This window comes from Emiliania huxleyi (assembly GCF_000372725.1).
Source record: "Emiliania huxleyi CCMP1516 unplaced genomic scaffold EMIHUscaffold_11, whole genome shotgun sequence".
In the NCBI taxonomy this organism is placed as follows: domain Eukaryota; phylum Haptophyta; order Isochrysidales; family Noelaerhabdaceae; genus Emiliania; species Emiliania huxleyi.
This window is the reverse complement of record NW_005201792.1, coordinates 658,946-679,231: the sequence shown is the minus strand read 5'-3', so window position 1 is coordinate 679,231 and position 20,286 is coordinate 658,946. Positions and strand designations below refer to the sequence as shown.

Below are 20,286 nucleotides of genomic sequence, written 5' to 3'. Positions count from 1 at the left end.
CAGCCCAGTCGAGGGGGGCGGCGAAGCAGGCCGCGGCCGCGGCCGCCGAGCTCGCAGTGGCGATGCGAGACGTCGCTGCGGGGAGCGACAGGCGGGCGGCGCGACCGACGCCGTCGCCAGAGCCGCTCTCGCCATCAAAACCACCGCCGCAACAGTCGCACTCGCCGGCGCGCGCCAAGGTGGCCGCATCCATCGTGCGCTTCGCAGCGGCGCGGCAAATCGCTTCGGCGAAGGCGAAGCGGGAGGCCGCCGCTGCCGCTGCAGCCGACGCCGCCGCCGCTGCCGCCGCCGCCTCGCCTGCGCCGCCGGAAGAGGTGGCGGCGACGCCGCCGCCACCGGCACCGCCCACGCCTCCGTCGCCACCCTCACCCTCGCCCTCGCCTTCGCCCTCCGACACATCGCCGCCGCCGCCGGCGCTACCGCCGCCGGCATTGCCGCCGCCCCTCGCGCCGCCGGTCGGCGCCATTGTGCGTTTTGCGGCAGCGAATGCCGAGGCGAACGCGTCGCTCCAGGCGCAGCGTGTGGCGCTGCAGGCCCGAGTGGCGGCGGAGCGCGCCGGGTTGCGGCCGAGCGCCGCTTTGGCTTGCCGGCCAGCACCGCGCGTCTCGGTCGCGACCAATACGGATCCGACGCCGGAATATCTCGAGCTGTGCGAGCTGCGCGCTGAGGTGGCACGGCTGCGCGAAGCGCTCAGAGCGGAGGGGCACCGGTCCGAGCCGGACGACCACCTGCACCGTGAGCCCTGAACTCGTGTGCGAGAGTACGTGCTAGAGTACGTGCATGTGCGAGTACGTGTAGGGTGTAGTAGAGGGTGGCAGCGGTGTTTGCGCGCGCCGTGATGTGTGGGCATGCACGTATATCTAGGATTTTACACACAACAACCTGAGTACAACAACCTAGGAGCTAGAGGTCCTAGCTCACGGCTTCGTGCGACGCTGACGGGGCCTCTGCAGGAGCATCGGGCTCGGCCACTGGGTCCAAGGGCGCGCGGGATGCTGCCGTCCGTTTCGCCTCGTGGCGGGCGACTCGCCGTTTGAGCGACTCGAGCTCCTCTTCCTGCTGTTGAATGAGGGCCGACTGCTCCGCCAACGTAGCCCGCTGCTCGATGAAAGAGGGGCTACTGAGCGCCGTCAGCCGCTTCGGCTCTGGCGACGCAGCCGTGATCGCAGCGCCGCTAGCCCCACCGGCCGCCGCCTCGGGGGGCTCCACATCGACAACGAGCTTCCACTGAAAGATCGCGCGGTCGGCCCCTCCCGCGGAGCACAGCAGCTGCGGCCCTCCTGTCGGGTTCTTTGCGCTCGGCATGGGCGCCTTGATCCACTTGACATTCTCGACGAAGGAGGAGTGGCCAGCGTACCAGTAGTGCTTCTGGCGGTCGACGATCGACGGGAAGTTGTACAGAATCACTCCGCCTAAAAAGCACGCTCTGTACGTCATACCTCGCACCACCCTCGCCGAGCCGCAGCATGACGCTTGGCCTCGGTCGTCGGCCGCGGCAAGGAAGCGGTGGCACGGCGAGCGGGCCACCATGTTGATGTCGTCGGTGCCGTAGCCTTCGGGGTAGATGCCCATCACGTTGAAGCCGAGCGTGCACGACCAGCTCGCCCACCTACTCACCACCGGCTGGCCTAAAGACGCAGTCTTACGGGTGCAAGGTCAGTGCAACCTTCCGGGCCCACCGTCCATCGCGCTGGTCCTCGATGTTTTGCAGGCCGATGCGCCGCCGCGGCTGAGCCCCCAAGTTATCGTCGTCGTAGCCCCACCACGTGTCCCAGTAGAGCAGCTCGCGTGCGCTGCATGTCGACTGCAACACCTAGAGGGCGCACACAGAAGCGTAGGGTCAGGGCACAGGCGGTGTGCATATGCCATATGCACACGCGTTGTGGAGGTGGTAGCGGGGGGGGGGGGGGGGGGAGAATGGTGGTTGGCGCTTCCGGGAGGAGGGTCTTGGCGGCGCACCCTTGAGTTGGTGCTCCAGTCCACGTGTAGTACTGTCGACGAGTGGCCTTTGCAGCGCGCGAGCCGCACATAAGAGTCGCCCACAGCGTTGTAGATGTCAATCATCTACACCGAGCAGGAGCAGTGAGGGAGGAGGGAGTGGACTTGGGCGGAAGAAGGGAGCCCTCCTCGCCTGATCGTGCGACGCGACGGCCAGCATCTTGTTGTTAGGCGAGTAGCGTAGCTCTGAGATCTCTGAGACGCAATCGCGAATGGGCATCCGCGCGGCTTGCGTCTGGCTCGCCCGCAAAGGGAAGAGCTCGCCCGCCCAGCCGCCCTCTTCCTGCTCCGGCGTCTGCGCGGCGTCGGATAGGATGAAGACCTTGCCCGCGACGGTGCCGACCGCAAGCCGGTGCCCATCGCTTGAGAAGGCGCACGCGACGGCCTGCTCACCGGGGAAGGAGGCGAAGGCCACCTCCTCCTTGGCCTTGCAGTTCCAGATATACACTCGGTCGCTCTTGCACGCGCTGGCCATCAGAAAATCCTTGGTCGGGTGCGCGTCGAGGCCGCGCAGGTAGTCTGCGTGGCCCTTCACCACGAGCTGCCGCGACTTATGCGCGAGCTTGCCCTCCTTGAGGACGAGGTCCTTGCCGCTTCGCTCGAGCTCGATCTTCCAGATGTCGCACTTGTCCGTCCCCACAACCACCTCGTCGGACGCCGGGAAGGTGTCGAGCGCCTAGCGAGAGGTGTGTGAGCGTGCGTGCGCGCTCGGACGGCCGGCCTCAAGGGGCGTGGTGGATTCGCCGCTCGCCTTGATCAGCGGCTTGGAGGAGCGCTTGGTGACTCGCGGGATGCGGCAAGTGCCGTAGTGGACGGGCTGCCCCGCCTTGACCTTCCACACCTTGATCTCTCCGTCGCCGCCGCCCGAGAGCAGGTCGAGCGTGCCCTGGGCGCTCCCGCCGGCCCGCAACTTAAGGACCGTGAGGTTGTGTGTGTGTGCCCGGCTCGGAGGCCGCCCCTTCTCTGGTGACGGGACGGTGATGCGCCGGATGACGCGCATGTCGACCCCGGACCGAACCTTCTTGCCCGGCTCGGACTTGTCGGCGGACTTAGAGGAGCTCGCGTCGAGATTTGTCGCGCCAAAGGCCTGCCACATGTACATGTCGCCAGACTGCATGCCCGTGACAACGCCACCGTCCTAGGAAAGACGGCGCCGTTCGCTCCTTAGGATCAGCGCATCGTGGGCGTTCAATCTAGATCGCGCCGCGCGATTCCTATTGCGCTGCTCACCGGCAGGAACTCGACACACAGGACATCCTGGATGTCGACGCCGTCGTTGGACTTGGTTCCCTTCGGATTGTCCTTGTTGAGGAAGGAGCCCGCGTCCTGCGACCAGATGCGCTTGAACTTTGACTCCTTCGGTGGCGGGCACTCTTTCCAAAAGATGATGTGCTTGGTGCCAAACGAGCAGAAGTCAAACAGCTTGGTCTGCTTGGAACCCTCACCGACCTCGACTGGGTTCCACTTGATACCAAAAACGCACGGCGGCGTGCCCTGGCACGTGTTCTCCCGATAGAGCAACTTACGCGTCCTCCACTCCCAAACGAAGAGCGAGTGGTGCGTGTTGCGGCACACCGAGATGACGAGCCGCCCGTCTTCCGAGAAGCAGACCGCCTGTGGAACCAACATCGGATGCGCCACGGCAATAAGAGCAGCGTGGGAAGCGCGCGTATGGCGATCGTCTAGGGGCCACACATGGCCTACAATCTTGCCTGCACGCCCGCGATCGAGTCGGTCGGCTCGTCCTTTGACGTTGTGTGCTCCAGCGTGGCAAGCTCCTGTAGACATGGCCGTGCAGAGCGCTGGCATCCATTCTCTCGGGCGGCCGTGCCCTGGGCTGCATCTTGGGGCTGGCGGTGCGGTGGAAAGAGGAGACGGTGCCTGCATCGAGTGCACGTCCCAGACGCTGACGGTGGGCGTGCTCTGGACGCCTTTGGCGACCTTGAGTGGTGCCGCCTGCCCCGTCGCCGCGTAGTTGCGCGAGGCGTCCAACGCCAGGCACAGGATGTCGTTGTCGTGCGATGTGAAGAAACGCTGCCGCTTGCGGCCTGCCTGTGGCGGCGCCGACTCCCGCTCCTCGGCCACCGCGCCAGCCGCCTGCGCCTTTGCGGGGCCTCCCTCCTTGCTGTCCTCCCACTTGAGGACGATACCTAGAAGAGCGTGTCGTGGACATTTCATGGGCAATGCCCGGGACACGTCGTCTCCCACTCGAGGGCGCTGCCCGTCGCGGCCGTGAAGTAGGCAACCTCGCGAGTGGAGGTGTAGAACAGGTTTGGCGAGACGAACGAGGATTGCGGGTCAATCCGCTGGCCCTTCTCAATGAGGAACTTTGTGTTGCCGGCGTAGCCGTACACGAAGTCGAGCTCGAGGTGCGCGTCGGGCCGCCGGCGTGCCCGCTCGAGCACGGCGCGGCTGTCCCAGTCGGATGGCGTGTATAGCCCGGTGAGGCACTTGAAACGGCCGGTCTGGATCTTGCCTGCAGCAAGGGGCGAGATTCGACGCAGTCGAGAGCGCCACTGGCGCGCGCTACTCAATAATTGGTAGGCGCACACCTCGGAACTCGTTCTCGGCGCGTTGCTGGATGGCCTGCGAGCTGTCTTGGAAGGGTACGCCCTGAGCGACGCGCAGCAGCGCCGGGGCTCAGGTTGCTTGCAGAGTGTCGTGTGCTGGCGCAGGCCGGTGGAGGCGAGGAGTCTGTGCCTCTGTCTGAAGCGTGTGCAAGAGGAAAGTGCTCCGTCACCTGCTCTAGTCTGTGAAGTGGCTTAAGCGTCTAGACGGCACCTGCTTGATGGATGTCCACGCGAGCAGCCGATTCGCGGACGTAAAGAGGGTGCGCGTGAAGACATCGTAGGGCAGCTGCCCCAGCTGGTTGCAGCCGAACCTGCACACGACCCTCGAACGCTCAGAGGTGTGCTTACCGACGCTCCGCATGTTGCGCGTGCATTGTGCGCACTTTTGAAAGACTGCGTGGCAGGTCGTCTCGTCTGCCTCAATCTCGAAGCAAGCGAGAACCTTTTGGAAGGCCTCGACACTGACTACCCCGCTCCGGTCGTGGTCGAACAGCTCGAAGGTGCGCATCAGTATCGTCGACTCCTTCTCGTGGAAGGGGGTGTAGTCTTGAATGACCTTTGAGTACAGCGCGAGGCGTGAAACAGGACCGGACGGACCGCGCGCAGGCCTGGCGGATTCGGACGGGCGCCGCGCGCCTTGCGCTTTAGCTCCGCCGTCACCGAGTTGACGAGCCTTACGCTCGCCTGGCTGCGCGGCACGAGCTTGCCCGCCTCCTTTGCCTTAGCGCGGATCGCAGTCGTACGCCGCTCGACGGCGGGAGCCGTCTGGCCGGGCCGGGCCTTGTGCTGCACGTGCTCCTTGGGCTTGTAATTGGCGGGGATCCCGTGGATCTTGGAGCTCCAGAACGCCGGCTTGTTGTGTGGCAGTGTCTTCCGTTCCGCCAGCTTTAGCGGCCTCTCCTTTTGGTCCTGAGGCGACGGGGCGGAGAGGGGGATTGCTAAGCCGCCCGCGTGGACTGTCCGCAGCGAGTGTGCGGCCACCTCTGCAACCACGAGCGCCGACTCCATGACGACAGCCGCACGCGCGTTCGTGCGTCAATCTTCCGTCGAGCGAGCGGGGAGGGACGGAATGCGGCGCCGTTGGAAGCGTAACAAACATACGAGGATTTTCAAAGAAAATACGTGAGCCGCTGCGCGCAATGAGTTCTTGTAGCTCGGGTTTCTTCTGTCAGTCCCGTGCCCAGTGTTGTGTGAGGGAGACGCTGGAGGCGCTCGCCGAGTTCGGCGATTGAGTGAGCGCCTCCCTCCCTCTCTCCGGCTGCGCGCATGAATGACCGGCGCGGCCTCCGAGTCGGCGTCTAGCGCGCGATAAGGTTTTTGCTTGCCTTCCCTGGGACCCCGTGTTGCATGTCTGACTGTCACTCTGCGATTTCGGGGCCCGGGGTTGTGCGTTTAAATAAATAAATAGAGCAGTCATCTCCAGGGAGAGATGGGCGACGCACACGAACACACACACACACACTAGGCGCTGTGCGTTTAGGGGCGGTAGTGACCTCAAATTCTTCTGACCGCGAGCTGAGGCGCTAGGTACAAGCACAGCGCCCTGGGTCTGGCAAGGTACTCCCACGCCTCTCGGGGTTTTTGTCCGGTGCTGGGGCGAGCCTCGGCGAGACTGCGTCAGCTGTTCCCACACAGCAGGCTGGAAGTACCTCGCCAGCCCTGGGTTGAGGAAAGCTTGATCTACGCATGATTCACCTCGCGAGCGTATTCGTGACGGGTGTCGTAGCCACCGCGCTCCCGTGGCGAACGCAGACCGCTGTAACGACCATCGGCGCACTGGAACGGACCGGCGCGAGCAGCGTCCGCCCACACAATCTTCTCAACGTCATGCTGGACGACGAGAGCGGGCTTTGCAGCGAAGGTGTGTGGCACAATTCGTGGCTGGGCGTCAGCCGCGTTCTCGCGGCGCGGCAGTTGCGCGCTCTTGGCGAGACTGAGGCCGCGGGTCGCACCCTGAGCGCCGCTCAGAAGCTCGGCGACTCTCTGCACGACATGAGCTTCGATGGCGTCGGCTTCCGTCGGCGTAGCCCGTCCGGTATCTGGGAGGACGTGGCCATGGCCGCGGTCGAAGAGGCGGGCGAGGACGCCGCCTTCTACCGTCCCTGCACGGAGCACAGGTGCGCCTCAAATGGCGCGGCTGCCATCTTCTTCTCGCTGCTGGCGGAGGAGGCGGAGGACGGGAGCCCGGAGGCGGAGGCGGCGAACGCGCGGTCGGCAGAGGTCTTCGACGCCTTCACGGGCCGCTTCTTCGATAAGGAGAAGATGCGCTTCCGGCGTGAGGGCGACGGCGACGGCAGCTACTGGCGCGCTGTGGACCAGGCGGTCGGCTGCCTCGCGAGCCTTCGCATGGCCAAGGTGGGCCACCGCGTTGCAGAGTCGCGCGCTGCGGCTGGCTGCGCCGCCGACAGCCTACTCCGCGAGTTTGGGTACGCGCTGTTTGCGACTGAGGGGCAGCCTCCAGGCCCGCCGCCCGCCCTCCTCGCGTCGCAGCCATGAGAGAGAGAGAGAGAGGGGGGGGTTGGGAGAGAGCGCGAGAGCGAGAGCAGGAAGGAGCGAGAGAGGCGGCGGCGGAGTGTGACGCGGAGACGCTGTAGGTACCTACCTCGGGCGCGCGCCACCACCGCCTCGCAACTCGTGGCACGACAGCCTCGCCTGCTTCGCGCTGCTCGCGTCGGGCGTGCTCGGCATCGCAGGAGAGACGCCGGCTGGACTGGCGCGTGCGCTACCAAACTAGACGTAGCGACATCTAGAAGATGGAGCGGATCTTGTTCGCAGGACGGGTCGGAGCTTGGCTCGTTACTCCGCCGCGTGTGGGCAGGTCCGTGCGATGGTCGAGTCGTACCGCGACGGGGAGACGAAGGCGATGCTTCACCGCCCTCGCGAGCAGAGGCGGGCGCAGGCGAGGCGGGCGGAGGCGAGGCGGGCGGGTGGTGCGGGTGCGGGTGCGGCGGCGGCCGGGGTGGAGGGGGGTGGGGTGACGGTAGAGCCGTCGTCAGCATCAGCGGCGGCGCTCAAGGAGGAGGAGGAGGAGGAGGAGGAGAGGGAGGAGGAGGAGGTCGCCTTCACCTCGACGCAGGCGCTCTGGTCGTCGGTAGTCCGCGCCGCGGGCCTCACCAGCGAGCGGGCGGAGGCGGCGGGCGGCGCGGATGTGCCCGCGCTGCGCGCATGGTGCGAGAGGATGCGCGAGCGCGAGAGCAGGCTGCTGCCCGTCGCCAACGTGTACGCCACGCCGCGGCTGTGGGCGAACGTCGAGTGGGCCGCCTTTGTGCTGCTCGACAAGGATGTCTTTGTGCCGACCGACAACGGCACGGGCGCATAGTGCGAAGCGAGAAGAGAGCGCGCTCGTGTCGACTCCCACAACTAGTGGTTTCTCTCCCCTTATTACAAAAAACTCTGACATTTTACGAACTCCTTGGCGACGTGCGCGTCGCGTGACGCGTCGCCAAGGCTGCCTGTGCGACCTCGGTCGTACAATCGGCGACCTCGGTCGTACAAAAAACTATAACACAATCGGCCGGCTGCGCGGGTTTTCGGCGAGTTTCCCGCGCACCGGCCACGAGCTCGACTCGCACAGCAAAAAAATCCGGACCACGAAGCGCCGCCCGCGCCCATTGACCCCCCACAATCAAAACCCACTTGCTGTCCCTCAATCGCCACCCGCCAGATGTACTGCCCTCGCCCACCCAATACTCTCACCCTCCTGACCCGGACAGTCCAGGTACAGGAAAGGCGGGGAGCGGGGCCCGATCCAAGGAGCACCCCGTCGGCCCGGGAGGGCTGTGAATTTCGGCGCGGGCGGAAGGCTGCCTGGCCTGCAGACGCTCAGCCCCCGGCTGAGCTGCCGAATCCTCCCGGCTAATCCCCTGACCTGCCGCCTGAAACGGGACAACATTACACCACCTCACACACACTCCCCCCTCAGGGCTAAGCAGTGCGCAAGTCCACCCGAACTCTAGGCGAGGCATCGACCGCTCCTTTGGAATAGTGCCGTCAGTGGCTGCACTAGACGCCCATTAGATGGCGCGCGGCGCGGGCGGATGACTAGGGGAGAGAGAATGCGGAGAGACTAGCTTGCAGGTAGATGTGCTCAGCCAAGGGTAAGGGATGAGGGGAATGTGTCAGTGTGAGGGGTGCACCAACCGCAGAGCGTCGTGTTTTGCCTTTGAAAACGGAACAGTTTTTTTTCTCACCTCAAGTCTCAAGTCTCGCTAGCTCAGTAGCTCTGTCGAACACGGTGTAACCTGCCTGTGATCGCGGGTGTCCTTAGAGATTGAACGTTACGTTGATTTTGTGATAGACCAAAACGCCCGATATGAAGGGTGCAACTCACACGCCGTGCCATCACACGCTACGGCAGCACTTAAGCACGGGCCTGACTCTCGAGGATGGACTGACCGTTCATCGTGTCTGAGGGGCGCTCGGCCGCGGACCGCACGCCATTCACGCTTCGCTCTCGATACCAACCGAGTGCAGCAGGTTGTCCAGCGCGCGTCTGCCGTCAGGGCTATTGCCAATGCCGTGCTGCTGTGCCAGGCGCTCGAAGCGAGCGATGACATCATCGGGCGAGCGTCCTGGCAGGACGGCGCTGATTCGTGCAGCGCTGCAACGGTTCCAATCGTTTGAGCCGATCTTGCTCCACATGACCAGGATGCAAAGGTCTTCGTCCGGATGCCACCCGTCGTTAACGTGACAGGTGCCGAACATGCGAGAGGCGAGGCAACAGCGGCTTGTGCTGCACGCCGTCACTGTCAAACGTCAAAGTGGAGCAACATTTTTTTTGGTTTTTTGTTTCATTACCGAATCGCAGTGCTGATCGATCCCAAGAGCATCGGACCAAACGCGATCGCCATTGAGACGGCGGCCACCATGGTCGGCGTGTCGGCCGACGACGTCAGCACCTTCTCGTGTGCGCTTATGCAAACAACACAAACAACTTCTCTCTAAATCTCTCTCTTATGCACGCCGCCGCCCGTCGAGAAAAAAAAGCCGGGCCGCATGAACTACGACAAGGAGGACCACGCCTCCCGGGTTCGATGAGGAGTCAGCGGAAGGAAGGGGGGAGGGCGAACCGAGTACGATAGAGAGAGACCGCGGAAGCGGGCGCGATTGGTCGACGAGGGAGAGCTGGGCCGACCTCCCGGGGAGGGGAGGCGACACGACCCAACGGCGTTTTTGAAGGAAGTTTGAGATAGGAAACCAAGAACGACACACACCAGTCCGCAGTCGACTCGAATCGGTGTGTCACCAACAAGAAGAGAGAGATAGGGGCCTTCTCTCTCTCTCTCCATGAAAGGCGGACGGAGCTATGTTCTTCGCCATCGCGCCGCGCGCACTCACACACACAAAAACACACACAGCAGGTGCGAGGTGGGGTCGCCTACTACACCTCTTTTTCACCCGGCTGGCGGGCACCACTCGCAGTGACTTGGTCTCCTCCACTCGCTTCATGACAGTACGCCTTTCCTTCCCGTCGCACGCCTCCGACCGCTTTTCCATAAACCTGATCCGCGTTTTGGAGAGCTTGTCGGTTCACAGGCCTTGTTATGAGAAGAAAATACGTCCGATGGCGCTGTGCGCTGGTCTGTGAGAGGTTGAGGTGCGATTCACATAGATAAGATAAAATAGAGGCACATCTCCATGAGAGATGGGCGACGCACGAACACAGAGGCACAGCGCGCACCCCGCCCCGCTCGCGGGGCGTGCAAGAGCACAAAACAAATATTTTTTCTTCGCGCGTTTTTGTTGTTGGCAAAAACCGCATCCAATGTTGTTCCCTGGCGTGCGCGAGTCGCTCTCCTAGATCTAGGCATCCAACATGGTTGGAGGTCCTATGCCGACGCCCGCGGCGATCTACTTCTGGTCGAAGATTATGCACTATCCCAACCCGCCTGGAGCGCCCCCGCATCCGCCGGCCCCACCGTTCTATCAGGCAGGCAGGCCTGTTCCGCCGCCGCCGGCGCCGCCGGCACCGCCGCAGCCGCCGTCGTCTCCGCCGCAGCCGCCGTCGTCTCCGCCGTCGTCTCCGCCGCAGCCGCCGCCGCCACCGCCATCGCCGCCCCCGCCCCCGCCGGCCCCACCCCCCCAACCCCCGCCTTCTCCACCGCCATCGCCTCCGCCACCTCCTTCGCCGCCTCCCTCGCCGGCGCCACCCCCGCCGCCGCCTCCCTCGCCGCCGCCACCCTCGCCACCGCTATCACCACCGCCGCCCAGCCAACCGCCGCCGAGCCCGCCGCCGCCCCCGCCTCTGCCTCCGCCGCCGCCGCCGCCGCTGCCACCGCCATTGCTGCCGCCACCGTCACCACCACCCTCACCCTCCCCACCCCCGCCGTCGCCACCGCCGTCGCCGCCGTCGCCGCCTCTGAGGCCGCCCCCTTTGGCGCCAGGCACTGTTACATATGAGCACATAGTGTATGGCGTCAGGAGCGCGGTGAGCGCCGCGCTGCCGATCGTCCTCTCCGGTGCGTCCGGCGCGACCACCGTCGTCGTGCTAGCACTTGTGCTAGACCTCGTGCGCAGGCGCGGCCGAGGCCGGCACGCGCGGAACGCCCCCCTGGCCCTACGCGACGCCGCCGGCAGCAGTGGCCAAGGCGAGGTGGCCGACGGCAGGGACGAGCACCGGGCTGCGGGAGAGCTTAACACATAGACCGGGACCGGACGAGGGCCCATTACACGCAAAGCGCATGTGCATGTGCATGTGTCGCGCATGGCGCATCGAGTCGAGAAGGGCAAATAAAGGGGATGCGCTCTGTGCATTTCGACACATACAGTAGCCCGGGACAATGTACGAAACGTCTCTAATAAAACGAAAACAACAAGACACCCGGTAAAACCCACGTGCGTCGTGCGTGAGCGGGTGTGACTCGAGTGTGAGGTGTGTAGCCTAGAGTGTACAGACGGCTCTAGCACGTAGACGTAACACTGTCACTGAGCTCGAGCGACTTTGCCAAAATCTTTCCTCTTTCCAGTATAAGACTCTTTCGTTTTTGCACTACGGCTTTATCCTTTCAACGGCGTGCGGCTAACCGTAAGTCACAAGGTCAACTTGTGCCCCGTCCGTGTTTGTCTAAAGGCATGGTCAATTGAGTGCCCCGCGTGTTGATGTCGGTTCATGTTCATGTTCTGACTCTCTGCCTCTTGCTGTGTACCCGGCGTGACGTCACGCGACAGGGCGAAGGAGGGGGCGCAAACGAACGAGCGAATGAGCCCGTCCATTTGTACTCAGCTAAGGTTTATTACTCGATAACTCGAATAGGAGGAGCGCCGAATTACGTTTTGCAACGACACCAGCGGCATACATGCATGTCCGCTGCGAGGAGGAGCCGCAACCTCGCGGCTGTCCTCGGGTGCTTGGCTTCGGCCAGCCCGGCTGCAGATGCATTCCCAGCGGAGGGCGTGCTAGTGCTGCATGGAAGCTCCGCCGAGCAGAGATGCGTCCAGAGCCCGAGCTCCAAACGAGTGGACGGCATCCCCGTTGCGGCACAATGCTGCGAGGGAGCGCAGTGCAGGCGCAAGACGAGTGGCAGCGAGGACGATTGCATCGCAGGTGCCTGGGGTGGCGGATCGTTTGAGCTCACAACCTGGACCGAGGCTAGGAACAAGTGCACCGCTCTCGGGCTCTCGCTCTGCGACAGGAACTGCCAGAATGCGGGCTGCAACTACAATGGGCTGTGGGTGTGGACTCAGCTCCCTTGCCAACGGCCGCCACCGACGCCGCCAGCAGCACCAGGGCCTGTGCCTCTCCCGACCATGCCCTCGCCAACTCAACCGACTCCAGCACACAAGGTGTGCACTCCTCCGGTGTCGGTAGTCGGCCTTGACTCATGCTACGACGCGGCATCCTTTGCTGGATTCACCGCGGACGAGGTCGCCTGCCGGAACAAGTGCGAAACAGCAGAAACCTGCTTCTTTTACTCCTTCTGGGTGCTCGCAAGTTGGTGCAGGCTCACCTTGACCTGCGACCGGCTCTTCCCAACGCTGGTCGCTGTTGGCGAAACCATCAACGTCAAATCTTGCACGCTGCATGAGCAGCCATCGCCGCAGCCGCCGCCACCGCTGGCCTCACCGTCGCCGCCGCGACTGTCGGTGTGTAGACGCTACTGCGCGGACAAGCCGCATGGCTGGGCAGAACTGTGCACCTGGCATGGCTGCGGGGCATGCAGCGAGTGTGTTAGCGTATCGCTCGCGCCGCCGCCGCCGCCCTCACTGATGCCACCGCTGCTGCCCCCGGCGGCCAAGTGCAGGCGCTTCTGCCCAGCCAGGACGCATGGATGGGTAATAGCCTGCACCTGGCAAGGCTGCGGGGCATGCACCGAGTGTTCGGTGTCGCTCGTTCCATTGCTGCCGCCGCATCACTCGCCACCCTTGCCTTCGTTGCCGCCACTGCTGCCGCCGCCACTCTCGCCACCCTTGCCTTCGTTGCCGCCACTGCTGCCGCCGCCACTCTCGCCACCCTTGCCTTCGTTGCCGCCACTGCTGCCGCCGCCACTCCCGCCACCCTTGCCTTCGTTGCCGCCACTACTGCCGCCGCATCACTCGCCACCCTTGCCTTCGTTGCCGCCACTGCTGCCGCCGCCACTCCCGCCACCCTTGCCTTCGTTGCCTCCACTGCTGCCGCCGCCACTCTCGCCACCCTTGCCTTCGTTGCCGCCACTGCTGCCGCCGCCACTCTCGCCACCCTTGCCTTCGTTGCCGCCGCTGCTGCCGCCGCCACTCTCGCCACCCTTGCCTTCGTTGCCTCCACTGCTGCCGCCGCCACTCTCGCCACCCTTGCCTTCGTTGCCTCCACTGCTGCCGCCGCCACTCTCGCCACCCTTGCCTTCGTTGCCTCCACTGCTGCCGCCGCCACTCTCGCCACCCTTGCCTTCGTTGCCGCGGCTGCCGCCTCTGTCGTCGCCACCCTCGCCGCCATCGTCGCCGCCGCTCTCGCCGCCCTTTTCTACTCCGCCACAATTCCCAGCGGAGGGCGTGCTAGTGCTGCATGGAAGCTCCGCCGAGCAGAGATGCGTCCAGAGCCCGAGCTCCAAACGAGTGGACGGCATCCCCGTTGCGGCACAATGCTGCGAGGGAGCGCAGTGCAGGCGCAAGACGAGTGGCAGCGAGGACGATTGCATCGCAGGTGCCTGGGGTGGCGGATCGTTTGAGCTCACAACCTGGACCGAGGCTAGGAACAAGTGCACCGCTCTCGGGCTCTCGCTCTGCGACAGGAACTGCCAGAATGCGGGCTGCAACTACAATGGGCTGTGGGTGTGGACTCAGCTCCCTTGCCCACCGCAACCACCACCACCGCGGCCGCCACCGCCGCCACCCCCTGAGGCGTTTCGGGACGTTTCTGCGTACATGCTCTCGGGCCTGTCGATGCCAGGCCACTTTTACAGCCCCTTTGACCATTTTGGTGGTCCGTCGCTCCTAGACTGGAATGGTGATGGGTGGCTCGACATTTTCGCCACCAACCACCACCCAGGCAACGCGAAGCTGTCAGCAGCGGAGAAGTGGGACCTCGCGCTCAATACGGTGGGTGGACCTCTTGCACGGGAGGCGCTCGTCGACATCATACAGTACGTTCCCTTTGGATCCACCGAGACGGACCCGGCCGCTTTCGACGCGCACGGCACCGTGCTGCTAGACTTGGATCGAGACGGGGTCCTCGATCTGTACGTGGCGCAGGGGACCCGGCAGGGCACCGACACCTCCTTCGATTCGGCAAACGGGCTCTTCTGGGGTGAGCTACATGCGTCCGCGTTGACGCCACGACTTTCAGGGGGGCGCCTCGCGGCCGTAAATGCGGGGCTCGACTGCACAGGCTGTCGTTCGTACGGCGTCTACGTAGCTGACGTGAATGGCGACGGATTCCTTGACGTGCTCGTGCTCAACTTTGAGCGGGCGCAACCACCTATCCTACCGAGCCGCCTCTTTCTCAACCGCGGGCCGACCCAGTCGCGCAGCTTCGAAGAGTCCGCAGTGGTGAGCGACCACGCCACGGCTGCTGTGCTGACCGACTTCGACCAGGACGGCTTTGCGACGGAGCTTGTGGTGCTGCGGACGCAGGGCATCGCTGCGGGTGAGTCGCCCCTGCGCGTCTACAGATGGAACAGCGTCGAAGCCTTGGATGTGGCTGATCTGACACCATCCAGCGAGGCCGTGGGCTGGGGCTCGGTAACTGACCTCGGATGGGATGGCGGCGCGATCGCGACGGGCGACTTCAACGGCGATGGCATCGTCGACCTCACAATCCTCAACAACCGCCTTGGCCGGCTGTACTTCTACTACTCGTCGCGCGCTAGGGCTGCACCGCTCTTGTCGCAGCAGCAAAACACGTCGGGAGTCGCGGCGTTGGTGGATCTGCGGGACCTCGGATGCGACGCGTCCACTCTCCACGTGGCCGATTTTGACCTCGATGGCAACGTTGAGCTGCTGGTCATCTGCAAGGATGCCGGGACGAGCTTGATGCTCCAGCGGGTGGGAGGGGAGTGGATGACGATGCGGCACCCCGAAAGCGCGCGACGGCGACTCTCTTTAGGGCAGGATCTCAGAGAGGAGGGGCCGTTGGACGGCGTTTCCTTGCTCCGGCTTGGGCAATTAAGCGGTGCCAGCGCGGACGCGGCGATGGGCTCGCTCTCCGAACAGAGCACGCACCACAATCGGTCCTTTGTCGAGTGGTGCTGCGCGGCGAAGGCGGCCTGTGCGACGAGCACTGGGATGTGGCAGGGCTACGGCATCAGTGCGCTGTGCCGCCGCCAGCGGGGGAGGGTCGACGGCGCGAGCGTCTTCGACTTTGACAACGACGGCTTCATGGACGTCGCGTTGTGCTCCAATAAGGAGCGGTGCCACCTCTTTAGGAACCAGCATTTTTGGTGGGGGCGCAACTCGTACATCGCCTTCACGCTGCGGGGCGTGACGAGCAACCACTACGGCATCGGCGCGACGGTGCTCCTCACGTGGTCCGACGACTCTGGCACCGAGCGGGTGCAGCTCCGTGAGCTAAACGCGGTGTCGCACGGGCCCGGCTGCCACGGGTCCAATGACCATCGGCTGGTGTTTGGCCTCGGGCCGTCCGGCTCTCCGCTCAGGGTGGTGGTTCGCTGGCCGTCGCGCACGGTCGATACGCACGATGACGCGGCCCTCTTGCGCGCGCGGACGAACACGATGGAGAGCGTGGGCGACGGGAGGCTGATGCTCACCCTAGAGGAGGGGGCGTCCTAGCGCTGAGAAGAAGCGAAGAAGAAAGAGAAAATTGTGAGAAATTTTTTCGTTTTGTCTGTCTTCGCAGACTTCCCCACCTGTCTGCTATCTCTTAAGTGCCGGCCAGAAGATCCGCCCGAGGATCTTCGGCGCAGGGCGCCGTCACCGGCCCCATGAGCCGCCTGCGAGGCTATTCAGTGCTCATGTGGCACGGCCTGAGCAGGCCTAGCAATGCCTCGGGCCGACCGGCGCCCAGAATTGTTGGTGCTGGCCAGCAACGTGGCCGGCGAGTGCCGTCGTTGCATTGGTGGCGACCACCGCAGAAGCGGTCAGCAGGTGGGAAGGCATCGCTCTCTTTGTAAGGATATTGTCCGTATTCATTGTCTGGTCAATACTTCTGCCTGGATGGCACCTGTGTGTCCAACATGGCGACCCTCGGCCTCCCTCGTGAGTCCACCTCACGCTGATCATTCTCGTCGCTAGCTCAAGCCGAGAAGTGGTCCACCGACACCATGAGGAGCGCAACCATCATGGCTGCAGCCTCAGACTGACCGGGTTAGGTCATATTACCGGCGTGGTGGCCCAGAAGCGCGACATTTGCTGCCCGCAGAGCGCTAGCAGCCCACTCTCCGGCACGTCTGTGCGTCGTGCGGGGCTGAACTTCAGGCACGCTGCACGCGGCTTATCGTCGAGAAGAGCTCAACTCCGGCCAGTGAGTGATGGATCTGATCATAATCAATCCCTACTGTACTGGGGGGCTCTCAGATCAGCCGTTCAGAGCTCTGATATTGGTTCCCGGCAGAAGATCCTCCAGAGGATCTTCTGCCGTCGGCCAAAAAACCGTGTTCAAACGAGACACAATGACCCAACAATGACCCCCACGGCCAGCCTGGACATGCAGCCGACCCGGCCTGGCCAGCTGGGCCATCGGGGCGGCCGCCATCGGCCGTAGGACCGCGCTGCGGTGCCGAAAGGGGCTGGAAGATCCGCCAGCGCCTCCTCGGCACTTAAGAGATAGCCGCAGCCACTCCCAGCTGCTCGGTGTGAACAGAGTGCGTACCGAGCAGCAGGAGCTCCGCAACTCGAGATCCCTCGAGAGTTCACGCGGAGTCGGCTGGGGCTGTACCAGACAGCTTCCCCACTGCGCCGAATGCTGCTGCTCTCGTCCCTCTCACATGCTTTCTCCATCAGCTCCGCTGGCCGCCCATCGGCGCGCTCCTCGCCCATGATGGCGGAAATGGCCAACGGCAAGATGGAATTTGATAATGTCGCGCGGGAGTGGCGGTGCAAATGGCAGGACGACGGTGGTGGCAAGGCCTCGTCCGCCACCCTCGTCGCGATCGCAGATGTCGTGGACGAGTTCCTGCCGCAGCTCAAGGCTCTCGACGGCGCGGTTGTCAACCGCGCCGTCTGTGGCGGGTGTCTCGACTTCAAGCTCTGCACGACCGTGCCTCTCGCCACCTTTGGCCCGTGGGAGGAGGCTGGGCACCCCCCCGAGGCTGACTTCCTGGCCAAGCTCGAGGCGATTCCAGGCGTGTCGATGGTCGAGACGCAGACCATGACCAACCAGGTGCTGTAGCGCCGGGGTTTTACTAGTCTGGATTGTCCAGCATGAGATTCGTCGTATATCTCGCTCCGGCCTCCGTGGTGAGTCGCCGCCGTCTCGCTTAGCTTATCTCTGTTCTGGCATGTTTTGGGAATCACAACCACGACGAAGCTAAATGATCATTCGGTCGGCCCTGGGAGGCTGAGTGGACAGACCTGGACAGTGGTGGAGGAGCAGGCTCGGGCTGTATCGGCGGCAGCAGCCGCGCGCGCGCATAAGCGTCCACCAGCAGAGCGCGGCTTTCCCCGCGGAACTCGCCCTCGCGCGCCGCCGCCGCCGCCGCCACGCTACTCAGCAGCTGCTCTGCCGCCGCGCTGCCGCCTCTGCCGCCGGCCGCGGGCCAGCGCGACGCGGCTTGCGCCAGCCGCGCGAGGTTATACGCCTTGTACCTGTCGAGCCGTGGGAGGGCGACGCGGGCGAGGGACTCGAGCAGCGGCGCCGAGTCGACAGCAACCACACCCCGTGACGGCACCAGTGCGGCGGCGCCGCCCTCGCCGCCGCCAGCGGAGCCAGAGGGCAGCCGTGTGCAGTACACCTCCGCGAGCAAGGCAACCTCCGCAGGCTTGAGCTGCCACGGCCGCACGCGCAGCTCGTCCGCGATGGCCCGCAGCAGCGACTGCTGCGCCGCGCTCTCCGCCGCGCTAGCGCCGCCGCCGCCGCCCGCACTGCCGCTGCCGCCTCCGCCGCCAGCACCGTCCCTTCCGGCGGCGGCAGCACGAGGCGGCGGCGTCGAACCGTACGTGCAGGCGAGCGAGACGAGGTGGGAGGCGCGCGCGGCGGGCACCTTTGGCACCGCCGCCGCAGCGAGGTGCCCCAGCAGCGCAGACCGGTCCTCCGAGGCCGCCGCCCCGCGCGCGAGCGCAGAGGCGAACGCCGCGATGCACTCGAGGCGGACTTCGTCCACGACGGGGCGGCCGCGCACGAGAAGGATGGCCCCGCCGCGCCGCGCGCCCGCCTCTCTCCGGAGCGAGCGCGCCACCACCGGCGCCGCCGCCTCGAGGTAGCGCTGCGACGAGTGGCCTGCGTTGACGAGCGCCTCGGCGACAGAGGCGCACTCGTCGCACTCACTCAGCGGGGCGCTCTCGACGGAACGGCGCTCGATTGCATCCCACAGCTCGTTCCACGGAGGCTCCGATCGCACGCCAGCCGCCACGAGCGCCGAGGCGAGCGCTGCGCGCCTGCCGGCCTCGATGTCCTCGCTCTGCTCGACAAGCTCCGCGGTGTGTGCTGCAAGCGGCTCGAGAAAGGGCAAGTTTTCGTCGAGCCACGCTCGCTCGGCAGGCCGCCGCCGCAACCGCGCCAGCCGGCTCCACGCAACGGGCGCGTGCGAGAAGTCCATCTCTGGCGCGAAGCGGCGCCGCGTCTCGAGCAGCTCTGGCAGTGTGCGTGCCGTTGCTAGCCGTGTCGCCAGCTGCGCGGGATCGATCCAGCCGGAGGAGGGCCGGCGACGCACGGCCGCCCGCCTCATGCGCTCACTCGCCATCTTACCAACGTGTCGGAACGCCGGCGCACCCATATCGGGCGCCGGAGCCGAGGCCAGCGGGCAAACGCACAGGGCGGAAGCGAGGACGCCGAGTGGATTATGTTTGCTTCGCGAGCGCCTGTTCACGTAAACGCACTACCCCGGGCCCGAAATCGCACAGCGCCTGTTCACATAAACGCACAACCCCGGGCCCCGAAATAGCGCCTGTTCACAGACTACCTTGTTATTGACAAGAAAATACGTCCTATGGCGCTTTGCGCTGGTCTGTGTGCTGTGAGAGGTTGAGGTGCGAGCCATGGAGGCCCTGGGGATGGGGGGAGACTACCCGCGGGCCTAGAAGGCCCGCGCGCAGGGGGGTGGTGGGACATTGAGATTGAAGGCGGAGGTGGAGGCGGCGGAGGCTCGGCGAGCACGGCTGGGAGCGGCAGAGGATTCAGGATCGGTGCAAGCACTGATCTGAGAAGAGGGGTGGCTTTGGTTGGTCACGATCGGGACGGATGACACGTCTGATGCAGACATGCGGTCACCCTCGATTCCTGTTTGTTGAATGTTGAAGCCCTCTTCGATGCAGTCGCAGGAGTGATAAAACCCATCGAGGTGGGAGCCGCCTGCGGCATACTGAATCCTCCACCAGTGGCGCAAGCCCGCTCGTCCCGACGCTCGAGCGACTCGTCCACCTTCCCAGCCACACCCTGCACAGCAGCATCCTCCTCCCCCTCACTGTAGTTGTCCCACACCCGTCGTCGGAGTCGTCGCCACGGCGCTCGAAGCGGCAGCAGAGCTCCTCTTCCTCTGCTTCCTCTGCTAGCAGCTGCGCCAGCACTGCCTCCCACTCAGGGTCGGCAGCAGAGCCAGCATCGCTTTGAGCAGAGCAGCGCATTGCCACGTCCTCGTCGCAGAGCTCCACCGCGGCGAGAGACGTGGTGACAGTGGCGACCGACGTGCCAGTGGCGCGGCTGGCATCGCCAGCAGCGAGGCCGCCAGCATCGCCGCTGCGCACCGCAGCGTGGGGCGCAGCAGCGTGCCGTTCGGCCCCTGGGGGGTCGACGGGCCCCCGGGGGCGACGGGGGTGCTCTCCGGCCGCGGCGGCCGAAAACGGGGATCTCCAGTACGGTCCAGTAATGAAGTGATGCACTTGATGCAAGGGTGCCATTGTGCTCTACTACAAAGGTTGTGTGAGATGCCCAAGTCTCAGACACTGAATCCAGCGGAGCTGAGTTCTGTCTTCTGACGGTGTGTGAACACGAGCAACCGGAGTGACGACCGGGACCGGGCCGCACGCCGGGAGTGCCCCGACTAGCAGTGGCGGGCGCGGACGAGCGAATGAGAGGTCGTTATCTGTGGAAGATGTGTTATTAAAGACTAGGATTGCCTATCTCTCACTGAAAGGGACCTCTCATTCGCTCGTCCGCACCCGTCACCGCTCACGGAGTGCTCCGCGTGCCACACCG

At 64.8% G+C, this 20,286-nt stretch overlaps 4 protein-coding genes across 4 annotated transcripts; 2 read left to right on the top strand and 2 right to left on the bottom strand.

Moving 5' to 3' along the window:
• Positions 1 to 912: 912 nt before the first annotated feature.
• On the bottom strand, positions 913 to 5,576 carry EMIHUDRAFT_200104 (hypothetical protein; the record flags this gene model as incomplete). Its single annotated transcript, XM_005791949.1, has 14 exons — positions 913 to 1,609; positions 1,680 to 1,813; positions 1,960 to 2,064; positions 2,150 to 2,674; positions 2,783 to 3,136; positions 3,229 to 3,612; positions 3,717 to 3,776; positions 3,895 to 4,148; positions 4,193 to 4,474; positions 4,551 to 4,611; positions 4,780 to 4,879; positions 4,952 to 5,091; positions 5,166 to 5,477; positions 5,550 to 5,576. The coding sequence occupies 14 exons, from the start codon at positions 5,574 to 5,576 to the stop codon at positions 913 to 915; spliced, it is 3,435 nt and encodes a 1,144-aa protein (XP_005792006.1).
• An 8,328-nt stretch (positions 5,577 to 13,904) lies between these two features.
• On the top strand, positions 13,905 to 15,767 carry EMIHUDRAFT_200100 (hypothetical protein; the record flags this gene model as incomplete). Its single annotated transcript, XM_005791948.1, has 1 exon — positions 13,905 to 15,767. The coding sequence occupies one exon, from the start codon at positions 13,905 to 13,907 to the stop codon at positions 15,765 to 15,767; it is 1,863 nt and encodes a 620-aa protein (XP_005792005.1).
• A 1,129-nt stretch (positions 15,768 to 16,896) lies between these two features.
• Positions 16,897 to 17,325, top strand: EMIHUDRAFT_200099 (hypothetical protein; the record flags this gene model as incomplete). Its single annotated transcript, XM_005791947.1, has 1 exon — positions 16,897 to 17,325. One exon carries the CDS (start codon positions 16,897 to 16,899, stop codon positions 17,323 to 17,325), a length of 429 nt encoding a protein of 142 aa, XP_005792004.1.
• Positions 17,326 to 17,463: 138 nt separating this feature from the next.
• EMIHUDRAFT_200098 (hypothetical protein) lies at positions 17,464 to 18,820 on the bottom strand (the record flags this gene model as incomplete). The annotated part of the gene is made up of 4 exons (XM_005791946.1): positions 17,464 to 17,485; positions 17,703 to 17,971; positions 18,137 to 18,235; positions 18,335 to 18,820. 4 exons carry the CDS (start codon positions 18,818 to 18,820, stop codon positions 17,464 to 17,466), a joined length of 876 nt encoding a protein of 291 aa, XP_005792003.1.
• Between the last annotated feature and the right edge of the window lie 1,466 nt (positions 18,821 to 20,286).